Source organism: Phocoena sinus, chromosome 15, assembly GCF_008692025.1.
Source record: "Phocoena sinus isolate mPhoSin1 chromosome 15, mPhoSin1.pri, whole genome shotgun sequence".
In the NCBI taxonomy this organism is placed as follows: domain Eukaryota; kingdom Metazoa; phylum Chordata; class Mammalia; order Artiodactyla; family Phocoenidae; genus Phocoena; species Phocoena sinus.
The window spans coordinates 55,277,055-55,302,007 of NC_045777.1; the positions used below are offsets into that span (position 1 = coordinate 55,277,055).

The 24,953-nt window shown below is 43.0% G+C and overlaps 1 protein-coding gene across 4 annotated transcripts in view; it reads left to right on the forward strand.

Moving 5' to 3' along the window:
- Window positions 1–24,953, forward strand: part of RBFOX1 (RNA binding fox-1 homolog 1) — a 2,234,275-nt gene that overhangs the window by 1,297,021 nt on the left and 912,301 nt on the right. For all 4 annotated transcript variants that reach the window (XM_032606353.1, XM_032606358.1, XM_032606355.1 and 1 more), the window contains one exon: window positions 4,008–4,055. In XM_032606353.1, coding sequence (XP_032462244.1) covers window positions 4,008–4,055 — 48 coding nt within the window. The remainder of the gene's footprint in view (window positions 1–4,007; window positions 4,056–24,953) is intronic.

Here is a 24,953-nt window from a genome sequence, read left to right on the forward strand (position 1 = left end):
GATGGGGCCCAAGAATACACAGGTGATGCTGCTGCTGCTGGTGTGGAGACCACACTTGGAGAATCCCAGCTGTACTTCTTCTCTGGGTATTCTTGCATTAGATGATTCTCCATTTCCACAGCAAGGAAAAGGCTGAGACATGTGGCCTGCAGTATCCAGACTGACCAACCCTCTTGACTTAAATAAAATAAAATCACCCGAAAAGGATAGAAAGTGCCTGGTGTCAGGTGTCCCTTCCAGGTGTAGATTTAAGCTCTGTGTGACCCACAGTGAGTTATCAGCTCACATCTGTCAGAACGGCCATCATCAAAAAATCTACAAATAACAAATGTTGGCGAGGATGTGGAGAAGAAGGAAACCTCTACACTGTTGGTGGGAATGTAAGTTGGTGCAACCACTATGGAGAACAGCATGGAGGGTCCTCAAAAAACTGAAAATAGAACTATCATATGATCTAGTAATTCCACTCCTGGGTATATACCCAGAAAAAACCAGAAACACTAATTCAAAAAGATACATGCACCCCAATGTTCATAGCAGCACTATTCACAATAGCCAAGACATGGGAGCAACCTAAGTGTCCATCAGCAGATGAATGGATAAAGAAGATGTGGTACATATATACGATGGAATATTGCTCAGCCATAAAAAAGAAGAAAAATTTTCCATTTGCAACAACATGGATGGACCTAGAGAAAATCATGCTTAGTGAAATAAATCAGACAGAGAAAGACAAATACTGTATCATATCACACATATGTGGAATCTAAAAAATAATACAAATGAATGTACATGCAAAACAGAAACAGACTCACAGATATAGAAAACAAACCAATGATAACTGAAGGGGAGAGGGAAGGTGGAGGGACAAATTAGGGATATGAGATTAAGAGATACAAACTACCATGTATAAAATACATAGGCAACAAGGATGTATTGGACAGCCCAGGGAATTATAGCCATTATCTTGTAATAACTTTTAATGGTGTATAAGCTGTAAAAAATCCTGAATCACTATGCTGTACACCTGAAACTGATATAATATTGTAAATCAATTACACTTTAAAAAAAAAAAACAGAAGAAAAAACACGAGATAATCCTAACCTTGTTTGGTTTGGAGTAATTTAGGGACAGATGTGGAAAATGCCCCACAGAGTTCCTGGCACCAAAGGGACAAGCAGTCACTGCTCACGGGTTCAATCCCACTTTGCTGGTAGCAAAACAGTCTGTTACATAAAAAACAAAAACTTCATCTTACGACATTGTCTCGTTTTGTTCCACTCTTGATTCACGTGGACCTAGAATTTGCTGTGCTTGATAATCACTGTGGGGATGGCCTTGCACTTATATCCACACCGTCCTCACGATGCATCAGCAGAGTAAACCCAACCCGATGGTGAGAGAATAAACATTTCTATAGACTCAACTTACGCAAAATGGAGCCACTATTGTTTGAAACCCCCATACCATCCTGCCACACCCATAATCCCCCCCTCCTTTGCTAGCATCCTCAGGTCAGACACCTTGGAATGGTCCTTGACCCCAATCTTTCCCTCACGTCCAACATCCAGTCTTTCAGAACATCTGTTGCGCTGTCCACACTCTGACCACGTCTCGCCACCTCCCCTGCCGGCCACCATCATCTTTGACCTGAACTCCTGCAGGAGACCCCAGACTGGTCTTCCCACTTGCACTTTTGGCCCTCAACTGTCTGTTCTGTTAAAAACAGAAGTCAGCTAATACCTGTTCTCTCTTCGCAACCCCCGAGTTAAAACAACAAAGTGCGGGCGAGGATGTGGAGAAACTGGATCACTTGTGCGTTGCCTGTGGGACTGTGAAATGGTGCAGCCACTGTGGAGAACAGTATGGCGGTTCCCCAAAGACTTAAGCCTAGAATGCCATATGATTCAGCAGTTCAGCTTCGGGGCGTATATACCAAAGAATTGAAAGCAGGGACTTGAACAGGTATGTGTCCACCCATGTTCATAGCAGCACTATTCACAATAGCCAAAATGTGGAAACAACCAAATGACTACCCACAGATGAGTGGATGGACAAAATGTGGTCTCTCCATACAGTGAAATATTATCCAGCCTCAAAAAGGAAAGAAGTCCTGACACATGCTACTACATGGATGAACCTTGGGTAGAGACATTATGCTAAATGAAATAAAACACAAAAGAGTGAATACTGTATGGTTCCTCTTATATCAGTATTAAAGACTGAATTGTGCCTCACCCCCAAATTCATATGTTGAAGCCCTGCCCTCCAATGTGACTGCATTTGGATATAGGGCCTTGAAAGAGGTAATTAAGGTTAAATAAAGTCATAAGGGTGAGGCCCTAATCCAATAGGACTGGTGCCATTATAAGAAGAGAGCTCTCCCTGTACACACAGGGCACAGTGAGAAGCCTGCAAGAGAGATCTCACCAGAGATCTGCAAACCTGCAAGAGAGATCTCACCAGAAACCAACCCTGAGAGCACCTTGATTTTGGACTTCTAGCCTCCAGAATTGAGAAAAAATAAATTTCCATTGTTTAAACTACCCTGTCCGTGATACCTGGTTATGGTAGCCCTGGTAGACTGATGTAATGAGGTACTGAGAGCCGTCAGATTCATAGAGACAGAAAGTAGAAAGGTGGTTACCAGGAGCCGGGGGCTGGGGGCATGGGAGTTATTGTCTAACGGTTATGGAGTTTCTGTTTGGGAAGATGGAAGAGTTCTCGAGATGGATGATGGATGTTGTGGATGTTGGTACATCCACAACAGTGTGGATGTACTTAATGCCTCTGAACTGTACACTTTGAAATGGTTAGAATACTAAATGTTATGTTATGTGTGCTTTTGCACAATAAGAAAAGTGACTCTGAGTGGTTCCTCAGTGCTCTCAGAATGAAAACCAATGTCCTCCTTTGATCTCACTTCCCGCTGTTTCCCTCCCTCTAGCCACAGAGGCCTCCTTCCTCTAGTCTGACCCTGTCTGACACATCTCCCCTCAGGGCCTTTGCACTGAAAGCCTCTTTCCCCAGATGGCCTCACCGCTCATCCCCTAACTTCCTTCAAGCCTTTACTCAGTTGCCACTCCTCTTTAAATTTAAAATCTTACTTCTCTACCCTCAGCATTTCCCTTCTCCTTCCCTACTCCTGCCTTACTTTTCTTCATGGTAAGCTTCCTCTTCTAAAACACCAACCATTTATTGATATTTCTTTTCTACTGTTTGCCTTTTCTACTGCAATGTAAGCATCACCAGGGCAGGACCTTCCTGTGTTTTGTACGTTGGGTCTTCCATGCCTAGAGCAAGACTTGGCAAGCAGTAGGTGCTGAATGCCTGTCTTTTGAATGAGTAAATAAATATCACAATTGCTTGTGTGTGTATCTGCCATGTTGTCTGACTGGGGAGTTTCTTGAGGGTTGAGACCATCTTTTTCTTTGGTTTTTCTTTCACCTTTACATTCCAAAGCAACAAGAAAAAACTGAATAAAAAGTAGGTACGTGATAAATGTGGACGGATGATGGTTAGATGGATGATGGATGGATGATGGATGGATAGATGGACGGATGGATGGATGGATGGAGGGAAGGATAAAAAGTAGACAGTGATGTCTTTGAGTTGAATGGAGATAGATTTGACTATCCCAGAGCTGGAATGGGAGAGAGAAATTAAGTCCAGTTAAGGGCAGCCTCTGCTGATGTGAGCGAAGGTGTCTGGGGGCATGTTATTTTATGAGCCATCAGCTTCTCTTTGTTGTGGCCTCTGATCCACAGCTTTTGCCTTCACCCCACATCTGCATGTAATAAAGCTTAGTTATGACATCCATATGTCTCTAACGCAAACACCAGGGCATATACTTCTAAAAAGCGCTATAAAGAGCAGTGGCTCGAGAAGCAGCCGTTAAGAGCGTGAGCTCTTTATTATTTTAAAGGGCATTTCAACGACACCACCGAACATTCTCTGGCCATAAGTCTGACTCCTGTCCTTTCTCTTTCTTTTCTCCTCCTCTCAGGATATCAAAGTAGACTGCAATACCTGTGTGGAAATAGAGGACAGAAAGGTAAGTCAATATTTTTCATCTCTTTGGTTTCAAGCAAAACGAGAACTCGGTGATTTAAACACAGCTGTTTAAGGCATGCCTTACTGGACGACGGCTTGCAAAGGTGATTCATGTGCTGGTATCACTTGAAGACAATCATATTTTTAAACGGCTGTTTTTTTGATCTTCGCAGTCTGTGTTAGACCTGATAACTTCAATGAAGATGGCAATAATGTAATTGTGTTAAAAAGTTAGTGTTGATTTTTGTCTTAGTCATTTGCTTCTTTTCGGGAAAATAGCTCGTTTATCCTTAACTCATTTCACAATTTTAGTTGAATATTATGGATGATTATTATATATAATATGCCACATACTACATAGAATTATAGAACACTGCATATATTACAGAATACATACTCTTGGGCTTTTCAGGGTGTATCCTGAAAAATATATCTGATCTGTACACTTTGGCTTGATAAAGAGCCTGTCCTGATTTCCATCATGACACAGTCACGTGAGCAGTGACTTTCTATGATAGAAATTTGTTCACATGATGTTTTGCCGGGCGGGGGGGCAGGAAACGGAGGTCGTTTCCTGCATATTTTAAAGTTTTCCCCCCATTTATCCTCTTGTTACACTTGGTGTGGACTCCCTCAGGAAATGCAACTGCTAGACAATTGTTCTTCACTTTAATATTTTCGTTCTCCCTTTATTGACCGGAGTTCACAGAAGTTTCCGTGGTAGCGCGCATCCGAGCAGATCAAATTTTACCTTTAAAGCCTTGGATAAGAAAAGGTCAAATAACTGAATTGAGGGTACATATCTCCTGGCTACTTTTGACACCGTTCCACAATTCTGAAAGATGTTCCTCTGTGCAGCTGTACCTTTATTGTTGAAGGCGGTTATTATTTCAAGCAGAGGTTTTTCAGCCTTGATTCTGTGATAGCTTGGTCATCCGCTGATTAATAAGGTGGTGAGGACTTCTCAGAACAAAATTTGCTTTTAAACAGAAGACGGTTGCCGCACATTATTTTAAGGAGCCGTAATCTCCTCACTTTGAAGGGGATTATGATACAGTATCTTAAATTCGGGCCACATGATCTTAACTTAGTTCCAGTCGTGTGTCTAGTTTGCAGAAGAGGTGTTTCGATTCGCATTTGCATTCGCTGCGTCATGATGTGCTGGTATCCCTGCACGCATGCATTTTGTGAGTTGGAGAAATGGAATTTGGGCTGAAGAGGTGTCTCCAGTCTTTTTTAATCTCTTCCCAGTGACTCTGCTCACCACGTCCCAGTGAAAGCATGTTCCCTGCCCTGCTTCCAAAGTTCAGGATGTCTTCACTTCTCTTGGATTTTAATGGAATTCACAAGCATGTTTCTGTCTAGTTTTTTGGTTTGTTTGTTTTGTTTTACTTTCTTTGCCAGTAGTGTTTGAAAGATACCAGGAGGACTGTTAAAGCAACATCAGTTCTGTCACCAACAAACAAGTGAACAACCAGGATAACCTCTGGGCAATGCCAGGCAGCCGCACAGCTCCATTCCATAATAACTATCTAAACTGCCTTTGGTTCATGTATCATGACGATAAAGACCCCCCCCCCCCCCAAGACTATGGATGTTCTCTGATGATGACGCCTGGAAAGAAATCATAGCTTATCGTTCTGTACATAACTTCAGCTGTTCTCAAAAACGACTAACACAGACAGAGACTCATACACACACATATGCATTTCTGTGCTGTGTCACAGACTGTTGGGTTGAGTCAGACACTTCAAATGAAGCCTCGTATCTGGAGGGCTGTCCTGTTGTTTTCCAGCCTTGACCACACATGACTGATTGTTACCAAAAGAGGGGCCCGGCTGCTTGCCATTCTAAAGCCAATAAAGAGGAAAAAGGTTGGTGGAAAGGAAAGTTTGCTTTGTTTCGGAGGCTGGCAACCAGAGGGGTGAGTGGTGGGGGTGGACTCAGGTCCAAAGGCCAGTTCTGCCCCTCCGCCCCTAGCCAACAATCAGTGGGCAAGAGCTTTTCAAGGCGAGCTTCTGGGGTGCACAGGCGGAGGGAGGGGCTACAGGCAGAAAGAGCACAGTCAGCTCTGACAGTCGTCCTGAAATTGCTCCTGCGGTGGGTCTGGTCGGCGTCATCTGGATTGTGCTAAGCACAGTTAGTCTTCAGTTGCAGGGTCGGTTTCTTCCCATTTCTTTGAGGCCAGTTCTCAGACCTGTGGCAGCTTATGTCATGGCTGCAGCCTGGCCATCATGTAGTTAACTTCTGCGCCTGGTGGGGTTTTGGTATCTATAAGACAGTGCACAGGACACGGCTCAGAGTGTTATCTACAGCCCTTGAGGAGGAACTAAGGGTCCTTGACTTTGCTTCATGACTGAACTACTATGATTTGGTCTTGTTTGACTGTTTTCCTTTGCTTCTGCGTTTTCTCACTTCTGTGATGGAACTTATTCTTTGACTAAAGTGTTCTATAGACAAAAGGCAGGCGGAGGACGTGGGGTGGGGGAAGGACCACAGGGCCCTGCTCTGTTTCACTAACCCTTTCACTGTCCTTTAACTGGGGGTGACTCCTAGCAACACAAACCACCACAATGCCTACTTCCATTTTTGCTGTCTTACACTCTAACGGTTTTTATTCCCTCTGTTCAAGAGAAAGGCTTTGCTTCCTCTGAGTTCTGTTCTGATGTTTCGTTTTGTTTTTTAATTTTATTTTTGTGAGTCTCACATCGGGGCTCTCCCTTCTCTGGATCTCCTAATGTGGTGGGAGGTGGGGTGAGGTGTTGGAGATGGCTGTGAATATCAGGGTCCTGTCTCTGGGGAAATCAGGATGCAACCTGATCATCCCGGAGGGCCAGTGTCCTCCACCCTCAGCAGAGGAATGCCAGTATCACCCCTCCGGACAGTGATGTGGCGTGAGGTCAAGTAGGCAGACAGCCGGAGTCGTCTTCATCCAGGGTCTGGGATGCAGTTCTGGTACTTCTGTCACCCTGACGTATAATTATGAAATTGCACCACCGAAGTGATGACACTCGCTCCTGCGTGTATGTGTGCGTGTCCCTCTCCATTCACTCCGAATGCTTCTGGCAAAATCAGTAATTTGATAAAGTGGAATTGAAGTGACAGGAAATGACAGAGGTGCCAAAATAATAAGTCAACCTGCCTCTGAAGAGGCAGCCCCTTGGCCCGTGTGGATTTTTACGGAATGCTGAGTGCTCTGAAGGAGAACCAGCAGTGTTTTCTTTAAAGCTCAATTTCCTTTAGTTAAGAAAGCTTAACGTGATACCTGTGAGACTAGATGGCTTCCCAAGAATTACTTTCTTTTTCCTTTTCTCCTTTCCTTTCCTTCACCTCCCTTCCTCCTTGGCTACCTCTCTTCCCTGTATTCTGTATATAGGGGATATATTTGTGTGCCTACATCCGTACCTTTTTCTGAAATATTTTGGAGTGTCTTCTCGATACGAAGAATTTTAGAAAACACAAGAGCTCAAGTTTTCTATAGGGTTTAATAGGGTCCCTCCCCGCCAGACCCGTCCAATTTCAAGCCTCATCCCATTCTCTTCCACTCGGTAGGGCCATTTACCTTGAGATGAGTCATTTTCCCGTTGAATCCTAGACCGGATATAATGATGGGAGATAAACGGTGAATTTCAAGTGGTGGAGAGAGCCCTCATCTTAATGAAGAGCCATAAAACCACTCTTCCTGGTCTGTGCACCGTCTGTACTCCATCTGAGACTGTTGACAGAAGGAGAGAATCTTTTTTTTTTTTTTTTTTGCTCTCCATTTCTCTGTTTTTCTGTATCCTAGACGCCTCTTTTCCATAGGCAGACAGTAAGCTCATTGTCTTTTGGTGAACGTTGCCCGGTTGTTCAGAGAGGGATTCATGGTGTGTACCAGAGAGTGGTTTCATTTTACACTTCTCTTTTGCTTCCAAGCCCGGCAATGAGCAGCGCCCCTGTGACTGGACCTGCACTTGGATGGCTTCCTGCCTGTTTCCTAAAATCACCCAGAGGATGTCACAGGGAGATCTGAAAGGCCGGTAGCGTTTTTTTCCCCTTAAGTGGGAAGCAGAGCTCAGGTGGTTTCCTCCCACAGGCCAAGGCCACGGAGCTAATGCAGATTTAGCAAAGGTGATGTGAGGTAACCCGTCCCTGGGGGCAGCTGCACGGCCCTGAAAAACCTCCTGCATGTGACATTTACATGACCCGTGTTGCTGGCGGAAAACAGAGGCATTTAAGTTCATTTTTATTTGTGGTGTAAAATCCATTTGAATTTCAACACTATTATGAAGACCGCGATTCAGGTGATGAGAACAGAGGCTGATGGATCAGTCAGGGGGAGAATCTGTCAGAGGAAATGAGAGCCCATTTGTCAAAGGCTATAAACACAGACAGGGCTTCCTCTCCTCACTTACCGCCTGGCCTGGTGCGGTTAAACAGTTTCCCATCCACTCTAAAATTGCATGGAAGGCGTTTGAGCGGTTTTCAAAGTTAAGGAGCCTTTCAGATTGGGTCTGAGTGAAGCTGTGCTCGTGACTGGTGATGCTATGGTGCTGTGATAAATACTAGGAGTTTGGAACTTTTCCTGTTGCAATCCTTACTCTGGACCAGGCATTCTTAAGTACCTCTGGATACTTACAGCAGCTGATGTGCAAGGCACCATCATTATCCCCGTTATACAGGTGAAAAAGGGAAGCTCAGAGGTGTTAAGTGATTTGCCCAAGATCACTCAAGGTGCATCGTAGGCTAGGGTTTAAACTCAGAGATTCTTATCTTGGAAGCTGTGTTCTAAGCCCTGATGCTCTACTGCCTTATACACACACACACACACACACACACAAAGAGAATCAAGTGTGTAGAATATGAGAATCGCCCTTTCCAACTGATGAATTTGTACCTGAACTGGTAGCTTCACCCATTGCCAAGTAAATAGTCTAGTTTTGAGTCTGGGGCATCCTTTCAGCCCCCATGTTTTAGCTCTGGCTGGCTCACAGTGGAGATTTATCAGAGCCTTGTCAAGCCTGACCTTGCGGAGAGCCGCTGGCACCTGGCAGTGGGGCTGCCAGGACTTCTTCTGGTCTTGAGGACAAGCGACAGTGGCACCAGGACGCAGTTCTGGCTTCAGTTTTCAACAGACCCAGTTAGGTTCCTAACTTTTGCATTTCTAGCAGCTTCTATGCGTGGATTAGAAATTACGTGCTCAAAACACAGGAGTTTACAGAGTACAGCTGTTAAAACCATGGGCTCTGGAGCCGGGAAGTCCTGGGCTTTAATCCGAGTTCTCTCGCGTAGCAGCTCTGTGACTTCGAGAGCCTTTCTTACCTCAAGTCCCTGTCTATTTTCACATCTGTAAATTGGACATAATAAAATCCACTTGAAATGTTGATTTGAGGAATTGACAAGATAATACTACAAGGCAGTGTATATAGTGCCTGGCCCAAAACAAGAACTCAGTCAACCGCAGCTACCTTTATTTTTGTTTTTGCTAGGGCCCACACCCACAGGCATTCCATGTCATTTATAATCAAATTCCTTTTAAAAAATGAGTCCCCCAGAAAGTGTTATGGGGGCTCAGAGAAATGGGCAACCAATGGGACCTAGCAGGCTTTGAGAATATTTTACAGAAGAAGAGATGCTTGGTCTACGTCAGGAAATAACAAAGCCACCTAGCTGCCGGGTCCAGGCAGGACTCACAAGTTAGTGAAGGGAGACAGAGGATGATTGTAGAGTAATACGAAATGTCGCGGCAGCCTTGAACTCAAGAGCAGTGGCCCCACGTGCAGGGGCTTCTGTACAGCGCCTGTTGCCACGTGGAGTGTAGGGTCAGTGCTGCCATTTTCTAAGCCAATCTGGAAATCTGGATTTAATATAAAACTACTTATTTTAAAAACACTGAGCAAGCCAAGTAAAACACGTATGCAGAAAAGAGTCAAGAGACTTGCCGGCTTGAAATTTACAAGCCAAGTCTCAGTGGATTAGGAAGAGGTCTTGTGTGCGTAATCTCAGGGGCGGGGTCTGTTGAAGGCTCTCTTGGCAGAGGGAACAGCATAGGCGAAGACACAGAGGTGGGAAAGAACGTGGTATGTTTAGGAGAGATCAAGGTCCAGCATGCGTGTCCAAGAGTGGCCAAGGGGGGACTGGCGCAGTGAAGATTATGGAGGGTGTTGTTTGCCACACTGATGGACTGGGGTTTTGTGTCAGTCTCCCTCCAAGTGGAAGAGAGAGTAAGGGAGGGCAGGTCCTTGCTGGATGAGGCCAGAATGATATGGAACCAAGGAGGCATTTGAAACTTTGGGTGACTAAGTCAGCCACAGAGGGAGTCACTGAGGGAGGAGGGAGAGAATGGGGACAGAGCACAGAGATGGAGCCAGAGGCTGGCCCTGGTGGAGTGCAGGGATGCAGGGGAGATGAAGGCTTTGGTTAGAACAAGGTGATATCAGCCAGGACTCTGAAAAATAGTGGGGCTGGGTGGCCAGCCAGGTGCCCTCCTTTTAAAGATGTTTGATGAAGGAGGACCGTGTTTCCTATGGTCCAGCATTGCCCAAGGATGAGACTAAGATTTCAGCTGCTGGATGAGGTATCTGCAGATCAGATCACCTAGTGAAGAAGTGATGCAGTTATTCTCTTGTCAATTATTTTTCAGACCTTGGGATTACATCAAGGAGACATAATTTGGTTGTTTTTTGTTTTGTTTACTTTTGTTTTGTTTCTGTAACAAACCCAGAGGTCTGGCACATTTGCTCATCTACCTTTTTAACCAAAAGACCCAGGACCCTTGACAAACAATTCTAATATCTAGCTATAATTTGGTAACATTGTTTTACTTTTGAATGAGGGTTACATTCTTTATATGATAAAGGATATTGCTCTGTCCTTTCACGTCAATAAACTATTTTCTTTTTAAAAATTCTACTCATGATTTTTAAAAGTAAGCTTAAGTCTATTAAGGACAAAACAATTGAGTTAATTTAATGGAAATCAGATGGATGTAGAAAAAGTGTGCATACAGATTGCAAATAACTAGCATTTAGGGAACACTGTTTTCTAATGGTGGGTTTGCAATCAGGGAAGAAGTTTGGGTTTGGCTTTGAGACGTTTCAAACTCTACTCACCTGCAAGGGTTACCAGAAGGGGGCAAGGATGAAATTGGGGGTCCAGGCCGGAGTGCAGACAAGAGGGCACAGGAACAAGAGCCGCACAGGAGGTGAAGAGGAAGGTCTGGGTTTGCTAGAGAGTGAATCAGCCCTACCCACGTGGTTTGGTGATTCTGACCACGGGTCATGGATAACTTCATCCAGGAATGTGTTGGAGACGCTCAGCTTAAGTCTCTATGTTCAGCTGGCTGCCATGAGGAGTAAGGGAGTTGATCAACATGGACAATAAGTTAATCTCCTGGATTTCAGAGGCTTAGATGCCAGTGAGGTTGAAAATGAGCACAAAACAGTCACCAGGGTTGGTTTTCTATTAGCGCCGCTCTCTTGCTGTGGGGATGGGAGTGGATCAGTCCTCTGGGCTCTGACAGGCAGAACAAAGACAGAGGAGAAGTCACGCTCCTTATCCAGAGGGACTCTCCCAGAATGGGAAGCATTCATGGAAGAGTTTCTCATTAAAGGCCAAAATGAGAACCTCAGGGCAGACCGGGGCAAAGCCTGCTGCCGTGAGCACAATTTGGCGAGACTCACAGAATGCGTCTGGAGATTGGATTTCTTTTCTGCTCCAGATGTCCTTTTTGAAGGCTGCCTGTGTGTATGCATTACATGAGAAGATGCTCCAAGATTCCCCAAAGCTGTGGAAATGAAACTTAAAGCATCCCCGAAGAATGCTGTTTGAGTTGCAATTGAAGGGGGACCTGGGGTAGAGACTCCTGGGTGGGGTACAGAGATGGAAGTTTGGAGGAGGAAGCATGGCAGGACTCGGGAACCGAATAGAGGTCTGTGGCTTGAGATGAGGCTAGAAAGCAGGCAAGGGCCAGGCCATCTGAAGCCTTGTAAGCATGGGAAATTTTGTCCTTTATCCTAGAATGATATTATTTTATCTGGAATGGGATCTGATGATGTGAAATGATCAGATGCAGAGAGATAGTGCCATTATGTCGTGGCGTCTACTTGCTCATAGCTTATTCTTTGACCACTAAGACCTCCGGTGGGTCACCCTGGCCCCACCGTCTCCGACAGTGGAGTAGGGCAGAGTCTTCTAACACCAGCAAAGACTTGACCTGTGCTGCTTGGCTTTTCTCTTGTGCCACATTCTGCATCTCATGCAAATTCCTCAGGACTGTGACCCCTCTGCAGATTATGAACTCTCATTCCTATAGGGTGAGGCTCTCATTCCAAATGAGTTCACAGCCACTCGCCAGCCAGTGGTTTGGCTGTGTGGGTGCTCGCTGTTGCTCCTACCATCTCCAGCCAAAGAATGGTGCCATTTAGCACGGGCAGAACCACTTATGTCTATGAACTTGACTCAGTTTCTGTGCTCAGCATGGATTTGTGGCCAAGATCTGGGTGAGACTTGGTGTGTCCACTACAAGTAGACGCTGCTTTATCCTTGCTGTCTGCTGGGAAACAGAAGGGAGAGCTACATGTGCAGCCCACCACCATCAGTTTTACTTAAACTTGGGGACTAACCAGGAGTAGGGATGATATATTCCAGTGTCTGGAATTGTGTGTTCGGAGCCTCAGAGAGAAGGGGATGGAAATCAACTCTGGAAAAGAGCCCCCCCCCCCCCCCCCCCCCCCCCCCCCCCCCCCCCCCCCCCCCCCCCCCCCCCCCCCCCCCCCCCCCCCCCCCCCCCCCCCCCCCGCAGAATGTCAGAGTTAGGTGGCTGCCAAGAAATCCTCCAGAGCCTGAAAGCTGACTCCACTATTTATTTGGGGAGGACTTTCAGACCATCACTTAGAGCCCTAAATCTGAGGGAAGAGGAGTTTCATGTCGACCAACGCAGCCTCCATCCTCAGTTACCCCAGTTAAGCTGATTGGTAAAAACGAGGAGATACACCTAACGTGAATGTCGTTTGTGCACAAAATATGTATTTTAAATTTCAAGAAATAAAATTCCAAACAGATGTTTTTCATTAAAATTTTCTGCTTAGTTAAGGCATTTAAAATGATATCAGCCAAAGCACAAATCCAAATATTTGGGATTCAGGCAAAACTACACTGAGAGGCAAAACCAATACCTGAACTGTGTTCACCTGGAAGAAATGATGTTTTAAAAACTCTCTCTGCCATCCAGAGAAACATGCCACCCTCCAAGGTTAGCATTTTTGTTCACTTCTACATCATTTACTCAAGAAAACAATGTTGTGTCGTGGAAAAGCGTTTTGGAAGCACACAGATCCCGGTTCTGCTCTTTATTAGCTGTGAGATCTTAGAAAAGTCACAGCAGCTTTCTGATCCACAGCCACACCCTGTGTAAGGTGGGGATAGATCCTGCATACCATGGATTATTCTTGTGAGCTCTATTGGTCAGGACATCTTCCACTGCATAATAGAAAACCAAGTTGTACCAGCTTAAAGAGACCGTTGTTGGGTCCAATGACAGTAAAATTGGGCTGTCTTCTGGTATAACTGGTCCTCGGGTTTAAAATTCAAATGAGATTACCATGGAAAGAAAGAGCTTCTTTTCCAATAATTTTGAGCACGATTCCTGAGGGATGCTTATTGGCTTCACACCAGTCCCTTAGCTGTGGAAAGCAGTCCTCTGACTGTCCATTTGCCTTGACCACAATCAGAAGTAGGATGGGCCCCAGCTGAAAGACTTACATGGACCAAAAGTAGAATGAAGTTCCTAAAGGAAACCCTGACTTATTTTTTTCCAGAAGAGAAGATGGATAATAATAATTGCAACTAGCATGAATGGAACACTTAAGTATATGCCAGACAGTTTTTTGTGCATTCTGTGATTGAATCCTTATAAAGATCCTTTACGATACTACAATATTGATCCGTGTTTTACAGACAATAAAACTGAGGGAAGGAGGAGTTAACTAACATGCCTGTGTAGGATGGGGTTCAAATCCAGGCAGTCTGCCTTTGATTCTTAACCCCGAGGCTATGCCACTCCTTCTGAGGCTGCTGCACAGGAGAAAACAAAACAAAAAAACAGACCTCGAAGGCACCACAGGCTCAGTGCCTGGCTCACAAGTACATGAAAGCTCTGTTTATGAGAATTATCGTTACAGAGCGCTCAACGGAACAGAAATAGCCCGGGCTAATGCCAAGTGGCGTTCTGTGATGTATCCCTGCGTCTAATTTCCCCTAATGACTTATCCTCTGGTATTATCTCGAGGTCCTCAATGGGTCTGCTCTTCAGAACGATCAGAATACTCATGGAACCAGTCAGTTCTTCACTTCCCTGCATGACTGAGAGTTATTTTTGTAGACAAGAGCTTCTTAACTCCAGGAGGGGCCTCTGTGCCTGCCTTTTAGATTTTATCTGCAGGTTAACTGATGCGTTCCCTTTTACTAAACTTTGAAAATGAGCTGTTAGTCATACTTTCCTCTTTCATTTATTTTAGGAAAATTCCGAAGGTGGTGGTGGAGGGGGAAGGCATGCAAAAACGGGAAGAGCTTCTAAAATGGATGTGGTGTGGAGTTAAATTAGCCTCTGATGGGCCGGAAACCCAGATGACAGAGGATGAGGGCTGCTGGGCGCACTCAGCAGTATCCTGGGCAAAGATGTAACACAGTGCCGTGAAAAGCTGTCGAGGTGGATCAGGCCGTTTGTCTGATATACCCTCCGCCAGCCTTGAAGTTGGCTCTGGGAAGCTAGTCTAAAGAATCACGGGTAGAACAGAGTGGCTAAGAGCTTTAGCTCGGGATTCTCAAAGGCCTGGGTTTGAACCCCAGCTTGGCCACTTCCTGGTTATTTAACCTCTCAGATGCTCAAGTTCTATCTAAAATGGAGCAGATAAGAGAAGCTCCTTTCTGGGATGGCGGTGGAACTCAGTGAGCTAATATACTTAGGGGACTTAGCATACTGGCTGGGTGCAGGATATGCCTTCAATAAAAACAAGCAGCCTTATTGTTGCTTTCTTATATTTGTTTTCCTCCTACTCTTCCTTAATCTTATCTCAGTTTCCTAGATCTCTGGTGGAATCAGTGAAGTCACATCTAGGACCAGGTAAATAAATAGCAAAGTTAATGGAAAAGCTTCAACTAAATACCGGGCCTCCAATTTAAAGTGTTGGGTTTTCTATATCCTGCAGGTACTTATCAATCTGGGTGAAGGTGCTTAGAGAGGGTTGGAAAGCATAGTGAAAGGTATAGGCCAGTGATTGCAAACAGATTTAATCTCTGGTGTCAACTCAGATTGATTGATAGTGGCTGCATAGAATGCTGTGTTGATGAGGAGTCTGAGTTGTGGGTTCTGCCAGAAAGAGTACATGATTGATTAGTGATGCCTGCCAAAGGCGAAGGAGTGGGAGTTATAGCACGTGTGCTAGGAGGAGATTGTGCTCGGCCCGGAATTTGGCAACTGATGAGGACACGGGGAGTGGGAAGGGTAAGCTGGGGCGAAGTGGGAGAGTGGCATGGACATATATACACTACCAATCGTAAAATAGATAGCTAATGGGAAGCAGCCGCATAGCACAGGGAGATCAGCTCGGTGCTTTGTGACCACCTAGAGGGGTGGGATAGGGAGAGTGGGAGGGAGACGCAAGGGGGAGGAGATATGGGGATATATGTATGTGTTTAGCTGATTCACTTTGTTATAAAGCAGAAACTAACACACCATTGTAAACCAATTATACTCCAATAAAGATGTTAAAAAAACAAACAAACACTGCTCTGTGTTTAAGCCCAAAGATGAAGAGAAGGCAGACACTTCATGCTTCTGTGACATTCACTACTTGGTCTTATTTTTGAGCATGCCTGTTTCTCTTGTTATATTATGGATTTGCAGTCCATCAAGGCAGAGACATTTTTATAGATAGTACATGGCTATAAAACAATTAAAACATGGCTTTTAAGCCAAACATGGCTTAAAAACAATTCAACGTATAAGAGCTTTCTATCAGGCACGTGTGACCACACTTTCCTCGGCCCTTGATAAGCATACTCTGTTGATTACATTTTGGTGGTAATTTACCTGACTTCAGCCTCAGATGGGTAGGGTTAAGATTTTGATACCTTAATTTTAAAAGTGTGATTTATCACTAATGATATTTGTCATCTCTTTGCAATTATGTATTAATTGGGACTGAGCTGCTTACATTTTAATACCATTAATTAAAGCTATTATTTTCATTTGTCATTTATTTAAAAGAAGCAAGTCTATCCTTTTGTGTAATTTTTAGCAATACATTTTCTTTAAACTCTGAATTAAAATGCATTTAGGAAACAATTAAGTGCAGAGCTAGTTTTCTAGGGTAGTTCTGTCATCTCTTCTTCTCCAAAAAAATGACCATCATCTTTTTTTGTGATGAGTGGTGTGAACATTAGTTAATTTCTTCCTCTTGAGTTGATGTGTTTTGTTATCTCACTTTGTGATATGTGGTTGGGCAACTTTACGCTTTAGATAGAAAGCACGCCCTGTCCAAATGTGATTTATGTTATCCCAGCACTTTTGCACAGTTCAGCTGAAATTTTCTTCATGTTCATCAAGGTCAGAAAACCCACGGATTATGCCATCCATCTCAGCATCGAGAGGGCTGCAATAAATTTTGATGGGACTTGATGTAATAACAGAATTCAAAGATGGGGTGGGGAAAACATGCACACATGTGTAGACACACATATGCACATGTACACACACAAGTCAATGCACATTTTATATGGAGTTCTTATCATATAACTAAGGCTTTTTTGGGGGGGAGGGGAGGAGGCTCATTATAGGTTAGAATTTGTTAAAATCATCACAAAGGCAGTATCTTTTACTGCGGCTATTGCAACCCAAAAGCTATCAGAGTCTGCAGATCAGCCAGAGGTTTTTCCTATTTTCGTTTTAACCAAAAGGTTTTCTGGATGGATTGGCAGACAGATCCTTGAGAGCAGGAGAGGTCTCAAACTCAAGATGTTCTGGCTTTGGATTAAGGGAGAAAATGTCAGGAAGCAAAGCCTCATCCTGGGCCGGGCTCCCAGGCTTTGACTCAGCCGAGGAGGTTGACAGCTCTTCTTAGTCCTCTGATCCGATTAAACGCCTAGTTCCCACGGTCCACAGAAAATCAAGTCCCAGGAGTAATTGAAAACTTTTAGGTGCATCTCTGTATCCCCCTCAAAATAGCACGGTAACTTGCAATAAGGAAAAAAGATAGTTTTTAGGTTGATCTATTCAGATTGAGCTTTCCTGTTGATCCAATTCATCAGTTCATAAATGGACAAAAATCAGTTTTGCCCCTATGATAGGAGTGTTTTCGTGGGGAAATTGTGAAAGCTGGGAGTGACCATTAAGGAACTAACAGACAGTTCACACAAAGGAAATCATAAGTAGAGTCAAACACATGGTAAACACCTGTCCTTGATAGCTGTATGAAAATGCACATTAAAGCCACTGTGAGACACTAATTTCTGCGTACTAAATTAGCCACATAACATAAAATAAGAATACTGTCTTTTCCCATACTTGGGTTGCAGTGAAACTGGCCCCCATATTCTTTACTGGGTGTGCTGCGATTTGGTGAAAATCATTTAAAAACCATGAACAACCACGCACGATTAGTCCTTGGACCCAATCTGACTCCTATGAATTAGTCCAACTCAACAGAAACAAAAGCCATCACTCTTCTTTTATTTGCAATGTCAAAAGATTGGCAACACCCTAAGTGTCCGGTCTTAAGGTGATGGCTTATTACATTGAGTATAGAACGTAGTGGAATATTCTGTGGCCATTAAAAATGATGAATGTGCTTGTGTCGGAGGCCCATGGAATAATCATAGGTGCAATGTTGAGTAAGACGTATCCCATAAGGTAGCACGTGCTCCTGATTATATATAAAATTTGTATGAGAAAAAAATTATTTTCTTATTTGCACGTAATTTCATTAGCTTATGATCTGAGAATTAGGAAGTAAGTCATTGTGATGGTTAACTTTATATATCAACTTGACTAGCCGTGGAATGCCCAGATTAAACATTATTTCTGAGTGTTCGATGAGGGTGTTTCCAGATGAGATTAGCATTTGAATTTAGACTCGGTAAAGTAGATTGCTTCCTCCAGTGTGGGTGAACGTCACCCAACCTAGTGAGGGTCTGAATAGGACAAGAGGCAGAGGAAGGAGAAATTTGTCTTTGTGCCTTACTGTTTGAGCTGTGATATCTCATCTTCTGCCATTAGACTGGAATTTACACCAGCAGCTTCTCTGTTTTTCAGATAGATAGATAGATAAACAAATAAATTTTAAAATTCCGTAGTCTTTATATATCCATATATTTAGTACCCATCTATCTACATCATATGTCTGTCTATCCATTTGTCATCTATCTATCTATCTACCCATCTACCTGCCTACCTACCTATCCTATCCTATTGGTTCTGATTCTCTGGAGAGCCCTGACCAATGCAGTCATAATGGAAGGATTGGAAGAGGTCCACTGGAAGCCATGCAGGATGGAGCGTAGGACTGAGTTCGGGTGTGACCCTTAACCTTTCTGCATCTCTGATTTCTCTTCTGTAAAGAAATGAAAGTAGAAGCACCTACTTCTTAAGGTCGTTGTGAACCTTCTCTATAATGTGTCTCAATGGCCAAAATCTCCAGTTCCTGGTCCATAATAATCATTCAATGCATGGTTACTAATAGCAGTCACGTGACTGGAAGTTGTAACAGTGGAGATCATGATAAACAACTGATATTCCTGTTGAGAATTAGAATATCACAGATGAAAAGAATCTCCAAACAAGACACCATAGTCTATGATGAGTGTCTCAACTGAAATGGTACCAAGGATCCAAACACTTGAGATAGACAACTCGCCCGCTGCCAAGACAGCCCTAGGGAGGTGTCTTCATTTTTTTGCAAAGCAGGGCTAAAGTTTACAACAGGGGTCCCCAACCACTGGGCCACGGTCCGAGGCCTGTTAGGAACCGGGTGGCACAGCAGGAGGTGAGTGGCAGGTGAGTGAGTGAAGCTTCATCCGCCACTCCCCACCACTCCCCATGGCTCACGTTACTGCCTGAACCATCCCCCTGTCCGAGGAGAAATTGTCTTTCACAAAACCCGTCCCTGAGGCCAAAATGGTTGGGGACGAATGGTTTACAACACCGCATCTGATGCCGGACTGAATCTGCTGTGCCAACATGGATCTGGTTGCAGATTCAAGCCAGGTAGAGTTATCCAGATGAACATGCTTCAAGTTTGCTGAAATAGGACCTGTTGGGGTTTGTAGCAACTTGAAAAATGATTGATAAAAAAACGAAGAGAGAGCCTGCAGCAGCCTGAGAAACAGTGAACCGAGAGGTGAGAATTACAGTTACTGGGAGTTCTGAGGAAGGCTTGCAGGATCAGGAAGGTTTGGGGACAAGGTGGCTTGGAGACAGAGAAAAGGGCTTGAACTGGACTGATGCCCTTGGGGATAAAAGGGCCTGGACACTTTCCAGATGTGACTCCTTTTTTTGTTTTTCCTGCATGGAATCTAAAGAGTAACAACGACTTTTTGACTACTCAGTATTTTCTGTGCACAAGACTACTTGCTAACTGCTTTACAAGCAGGATTCATTTAATCTGCGCGCCCAACCAAGAAAGGAGACAATTTATGTTTCAGATGATGAAGTGGAATTCCAGAAATATTAAATGAATGTTCCAAGCTTGCACAGTGAGTAGATGGCAGGGCTACAATTAGATCCTAGGTCCCTCTAAGCCCAGAGACCATTCATTTTCAGGTACTCCCAGCTGCCATAAAATTAAGGGCGGCCAACCACTTGACAGTAGTTAAAGCCCTATTGTAACACTTGGCTGGTTACCTCTATTAATACAAATATATATATATATATATATATAATATATAAAGATATAGATTTATGTGGCATGTTTCTATGTAGACTAGAAGTCTTTAGTTTGTTACTGTGAGTTCAAAATGGGCTTCTTGCCCCAAAAGCCTACCTACATCAAAAGATCCAAAAAAAAAAAAAGAACTTTTAAATATCCAGCAAAAATTAAGAGCTCTGTATCAAAAACATCAGGGAGCTAGAATTAAGTAAAAATTAAGCCTGGAAGCAGAGGAATGACTCAGCGGTTCATTACAGACTTACATTTTCCATCAAAGATAAAATCTCATTAAAAATTATATCTTTGATTAGGGAACACGTTTGGACCGCTCCGAAGTTGGATTGCTTTATCCATAGACATATGAGCCATGAAATCTTTTTTCCCTCTTTTCTAACTTTAAAGACAGCGTGCTATTTATCTTCTGACATCGTTATAAAGGTTGTTAATATAGAGGAAGACTGAACAGAGATGGTAAAGCTTTTAAAATATCAACCAGGGACTTTTACCTGGTAAAATTAAAAGGCCTATTTTTATCGTCTGTTGCGATTTTAGGGAAGACTTTTTATGTATTACTTGACTGATTCATCAGTAAGGAACAATACTGAGCCTCTAATCCTGCACTAACCCAGTAGAAATAGAATGCAAGGCACACATGAAATATTACATTTTCCAATAGTCCCAATAAAAAGGCAAAATGGAGCAGATGAAATTAATTTGAATAATGTATTTTATTTAGCCTGTGTGGTATTATCATTGTAACATGTAATCAATATCAAAATATTTATGAGATAGTTTATATTCCTGTTTTTTTTGTACTAAGTCTTCAAAATCTGGTCTGTTTCACACTCACAGAGCATCTCAATTCGGGATAGCTCCATTTCCAGCCCTCAGTTATCACATGTAGCTTCTGTATTGGGCAGCCTAGGTATAACCCAATCCTGTCATTTAAAAGAGAGAAACCAAGGATCTGAGAGATCTCTTAGAGATTCTCCGATAACAAAAGAGTTTACATTTGGAGAAACGGTTGTATACCAGATTTTCCCTCTATCATGTGCCTTTGGGAAACAACACTTTTAAGACACATGGTATGTTGATCTGATGTCGGACATCCTTTAAGTCCTGTGTATCTTGGAATAGAGGCTCCGACCAATTGTGCTGAAGTGTCCCCCACTTTAAGCTCACAAAGTTAATCACTGACCAGGAACAGCTGATAAAGCTTGTTATGTAGTTTAGCCAGGAAAGTTGATAGATCAACGGTTTATAGAGTGTTTCCAAGTGTGGCAACCGTTTCATCCTTCCCAGATGAAGTCATTTTGGGTGGTGCATGGATTTGTCATTGAATATAATTGAAGCACAGAGTGAGAAGATAATTTCCCTTGCAGGTCCATTTCAGTCGTTCTAACGTCAAAGAGAACATCTCTGCGTGTTGCTATTATGTCTCCAGCACCTCTCTAACCCTTGCTAATTTTTTTGAAAAGAGGGAGAGCTTTCAGCAGACAAAAATACCAGGCAGAACTTAACAACTGAGGAGCACTGCTGTCTTTTCAACCCATTTAGTCTGATTGTCTCCATCTATTCCATTTTGGTAGTGTTACAAAACAGCATCTTAAATTTTATTGAAGCACAGAAGTCAATTTAAAGGAAAATAATAACCTCATCGTTGTAAAGGTGACCCATGGATAGGGCAAAAATAGTGAAGTTGATGTGCGAATGAACCGATATTCAGGAAGTACGTACTCATCTTGTCCTGGTGATGCAAAGGGAAGATTTGTCTATGCCTGTTTCAGACATCACTGTGTTGCTTAATTTCTTGGTCTCGGTTTCCCTGGCCAGTTTCCACTGGCGTAGTGGTTAGGAATCCGCCTGCTAATGCAGGGGAAACAGGTTCAAGCCCTGTTTCTGTTCAAGTCCGGGAAGATCCCACATGCCTTGGAGCAACTAAGCCCCTGTGCCTCAACTACTGAGCCTGCGCTCTACAGCCTGTGAGCCACAACTACTGAGCATCTGAGTGATGCTTCTTGGTCATGGAGGGACCTGTAGATATAGCACTTGAAATGAGTAAACATTTACAATGGTACCCTCCCTTTCAGGAGGTGGTCTCTTTATCATTTTTAGCTAAGTACAAATGGATTGAAAAGGGAGTCACGTATTTTGAGAATCTCCTTTGCTCAAAAATCTTAAATGCTTCCACAAAGCGTGGACTCATCCAAGTCCAAACTCACCACCCACACCAGCCAAGAGGACCCCAGTGTGTTCTTTGAGCAAAAAAAAGATGAAGTATTTTTATATGCAATGTTTTCCTTTCCTTTCTGGTTTCAAGTTCTGTTTGTTAACTGTTAACTCATGCTAGAGAGGCTAAACAAATACTAGAACTTTCTTCATCATAAAAACCACAATGTCTAGCTGTTTATTTTCTTTCATATGTCTTTGAGTTTTACTTTGTGATCTCATGTAGTTTATGAAAGCAGTATTTTATTTTTTTTCTGCCTGACAGGCAAGGCACGGTGATTAAAGGTTTAGATTCTTGACTATGATGGCGTTAAACCCAGTTTTGCTGCTTCCTGATAAAGTGGTCTAAAGGAAATTAATTTACCTCTCCGAACTGCAGTTTCCTCATTGGTAAAATGGGTTCACAGGAGACCTATCATGTAGGGTTCTGGTTGCTAAGGAAGAAACATAGGATAGTACTTTTTATGGGACTGTGCATGTGTGTTCACTAAATGGTAGAATTATAATTATTACTACTACTGTCATTCATTTCTCTGCTTTTTCTTGACCTCCTAGTGGATATTGTGACTTGCGTTCTATTCTAAAATAACAACATTTGGATTTTTCCCGCTTATTCTACTTTTCCAGTGTCAAACTTAAACTGATCATTAGCAGGTAGTAGAAGTAATGCTTGACAAGGGTCACTGCTGTGGTTATGATTTAAATCTTTGTGTTTCATCTTTGTAACATAGCCACCTAACTTTGCAAGCTATTCATTCAACAAATGTTGCAAATTTACAAGCTTCCTGGTCAAAACGTTAATGAAGTGCCTTCCATCGTTTCAGCTACCATTGTGAGCATAGAACTGCATTAATACTTATATAAAGATCACAATATAAATGCAAATGGGGCCACATCATAATTGGGCCTGAGGAGCTTTTAACATAGTTTATAGAAAACTTCAGGTTTCTGTCCTGGTCTTAGAGTAAGTTGAAGTATATTTTTAATCCTATCTTGTTTAAAAATCTTTGATCTCCATCTTGGTAGCAAACTTAGATAAATCAGTAATTTTTGCCTGGCAAACTGTGTTGAGAAGGATTCTGAGGTATAACCAGATTTAGCAGAAGTAGTTGGGTGATCAATTTGTGAGGTTTTCCTTGTCTCCAGAAGAGGGACATATACAGGTATTTTCCATTCCTAAAATATAGTCAGTTGAGAAAAAATTAAGATAACAAATTGTGGCTAATTTAACCCATTAATTCAAGTTGTAAAAACAAACAAACAATACACATAATCACAGTGTTTCCCCCCCGCCAAAAAAAACAGTCAAGTCATTTTGCCAACAAATAGAATCTTAGCCCAATGGAGTAAATGTTCAGTTTTCATCTGATAGTGTTGGTGTCATAAGCATAACCTCTTTGTCATTCAGTTCTCACATGAGTAAGGTGGAAATACAGCTGCCCTTTCTACTCAACCAGGTTGTTCTGAAGATACAGTGAGCAATTTAGCAGATCAATCCAGTAAACATTTACTGAGCCCCTTGTGTAATTCACCAGGATTATGCTTGGAGAAAGTAAAATATGCTCCTTAAAAACAAGTTTTGATGTTAATTTCTTTCTTTTTTCTTTTTTTTAACCTTTTTTTCTTCTTTCAAATTTTGAACTTATCTCAAAAAGATGGCCCGTTCTCCCTGACTCAGAACTCTTTGCTATTACGTATGTATTTTCTAGATCCAGTTTGTCCTACCCGCCCCCACCCCCCGCCAAAAAAAAAAAGGATGTTAAGATCCTTTCATAGTTCTTCCTGGGAAATAGCGAAACCCCTGTACCTTAAGTATGGATTTTTTGTGTGCGAGAAATGCATCATTTGTGCACTAGGACTAGGGTGATTAAAAAGACAAAAACAGCAAAACGACAGAACAGAATCAGTGCTTTCTGCTTGCGTTCTCAGACACTGAAGCACTCAGCCCTGTCTGCACAGGAAGAATCGAACTCTCGCCTGCAGGTCCCCAAGCTGGCCACTAGAGGCATCCCTCCTGTTTCTGTCACCATTGCTTGGCTACCAGGCTTTGCGTCCGATTTTCCCTTTTTGTGGAACGACGAAGACTGGAAAAACGTGACAGATGCTTGCATCTAGGTGACCTAAATTTTGTGGACAAGGAAAGTTAGACGTGCATTTGATAATAATTGCATTTTAATGATTTATCATTCATGTATTTGAAAATGATGTTGTGGTTATTTAGAACAGGGTTCCTCCGTGTTCTTGTTTTGGACCAGATGACTCTGGTGTCGGGGGGCCGGTGTGGGGCTGCAACGTAGGGTGTTTAGCAGCGTCCCTGGTCTCCGCCCACTAGATGTGAGGAGTATCTCCCTCTCCTCAAGTCATGGCAACTAAAAATGTCACCAGAAACTGTCAAATGTTCCCTACGGACGAGGTTGTCCCTGGTGGAGAATCACTGATGTGGGGGAATGTTTCCATGAGTAACAGATTCATGCTCAAGTATTTCAGGGTGAAGTTTCTACAACTTTCACATGGTTTCACAAACAAGCAAAACAGTAAAATAAAGGCAAAAAGATCAAAGAAAGGAAAGGGGGAAGTATCACAGTTCAAAAAAAAGGAATGGAAAGGAAAGGAACCAAAGGGAAAAGAAATGTGAGAGCCAAATGTCACGGGCCAACAAATCACCTCAACAAGTCACTGTGGGGTGATGACAGTTTCTGATCAATAGGGAGCAGTTTTTAGGAGAGGAACAGGAGAAAGTGATTCAGAAGACTTTACTTCAACTTCAT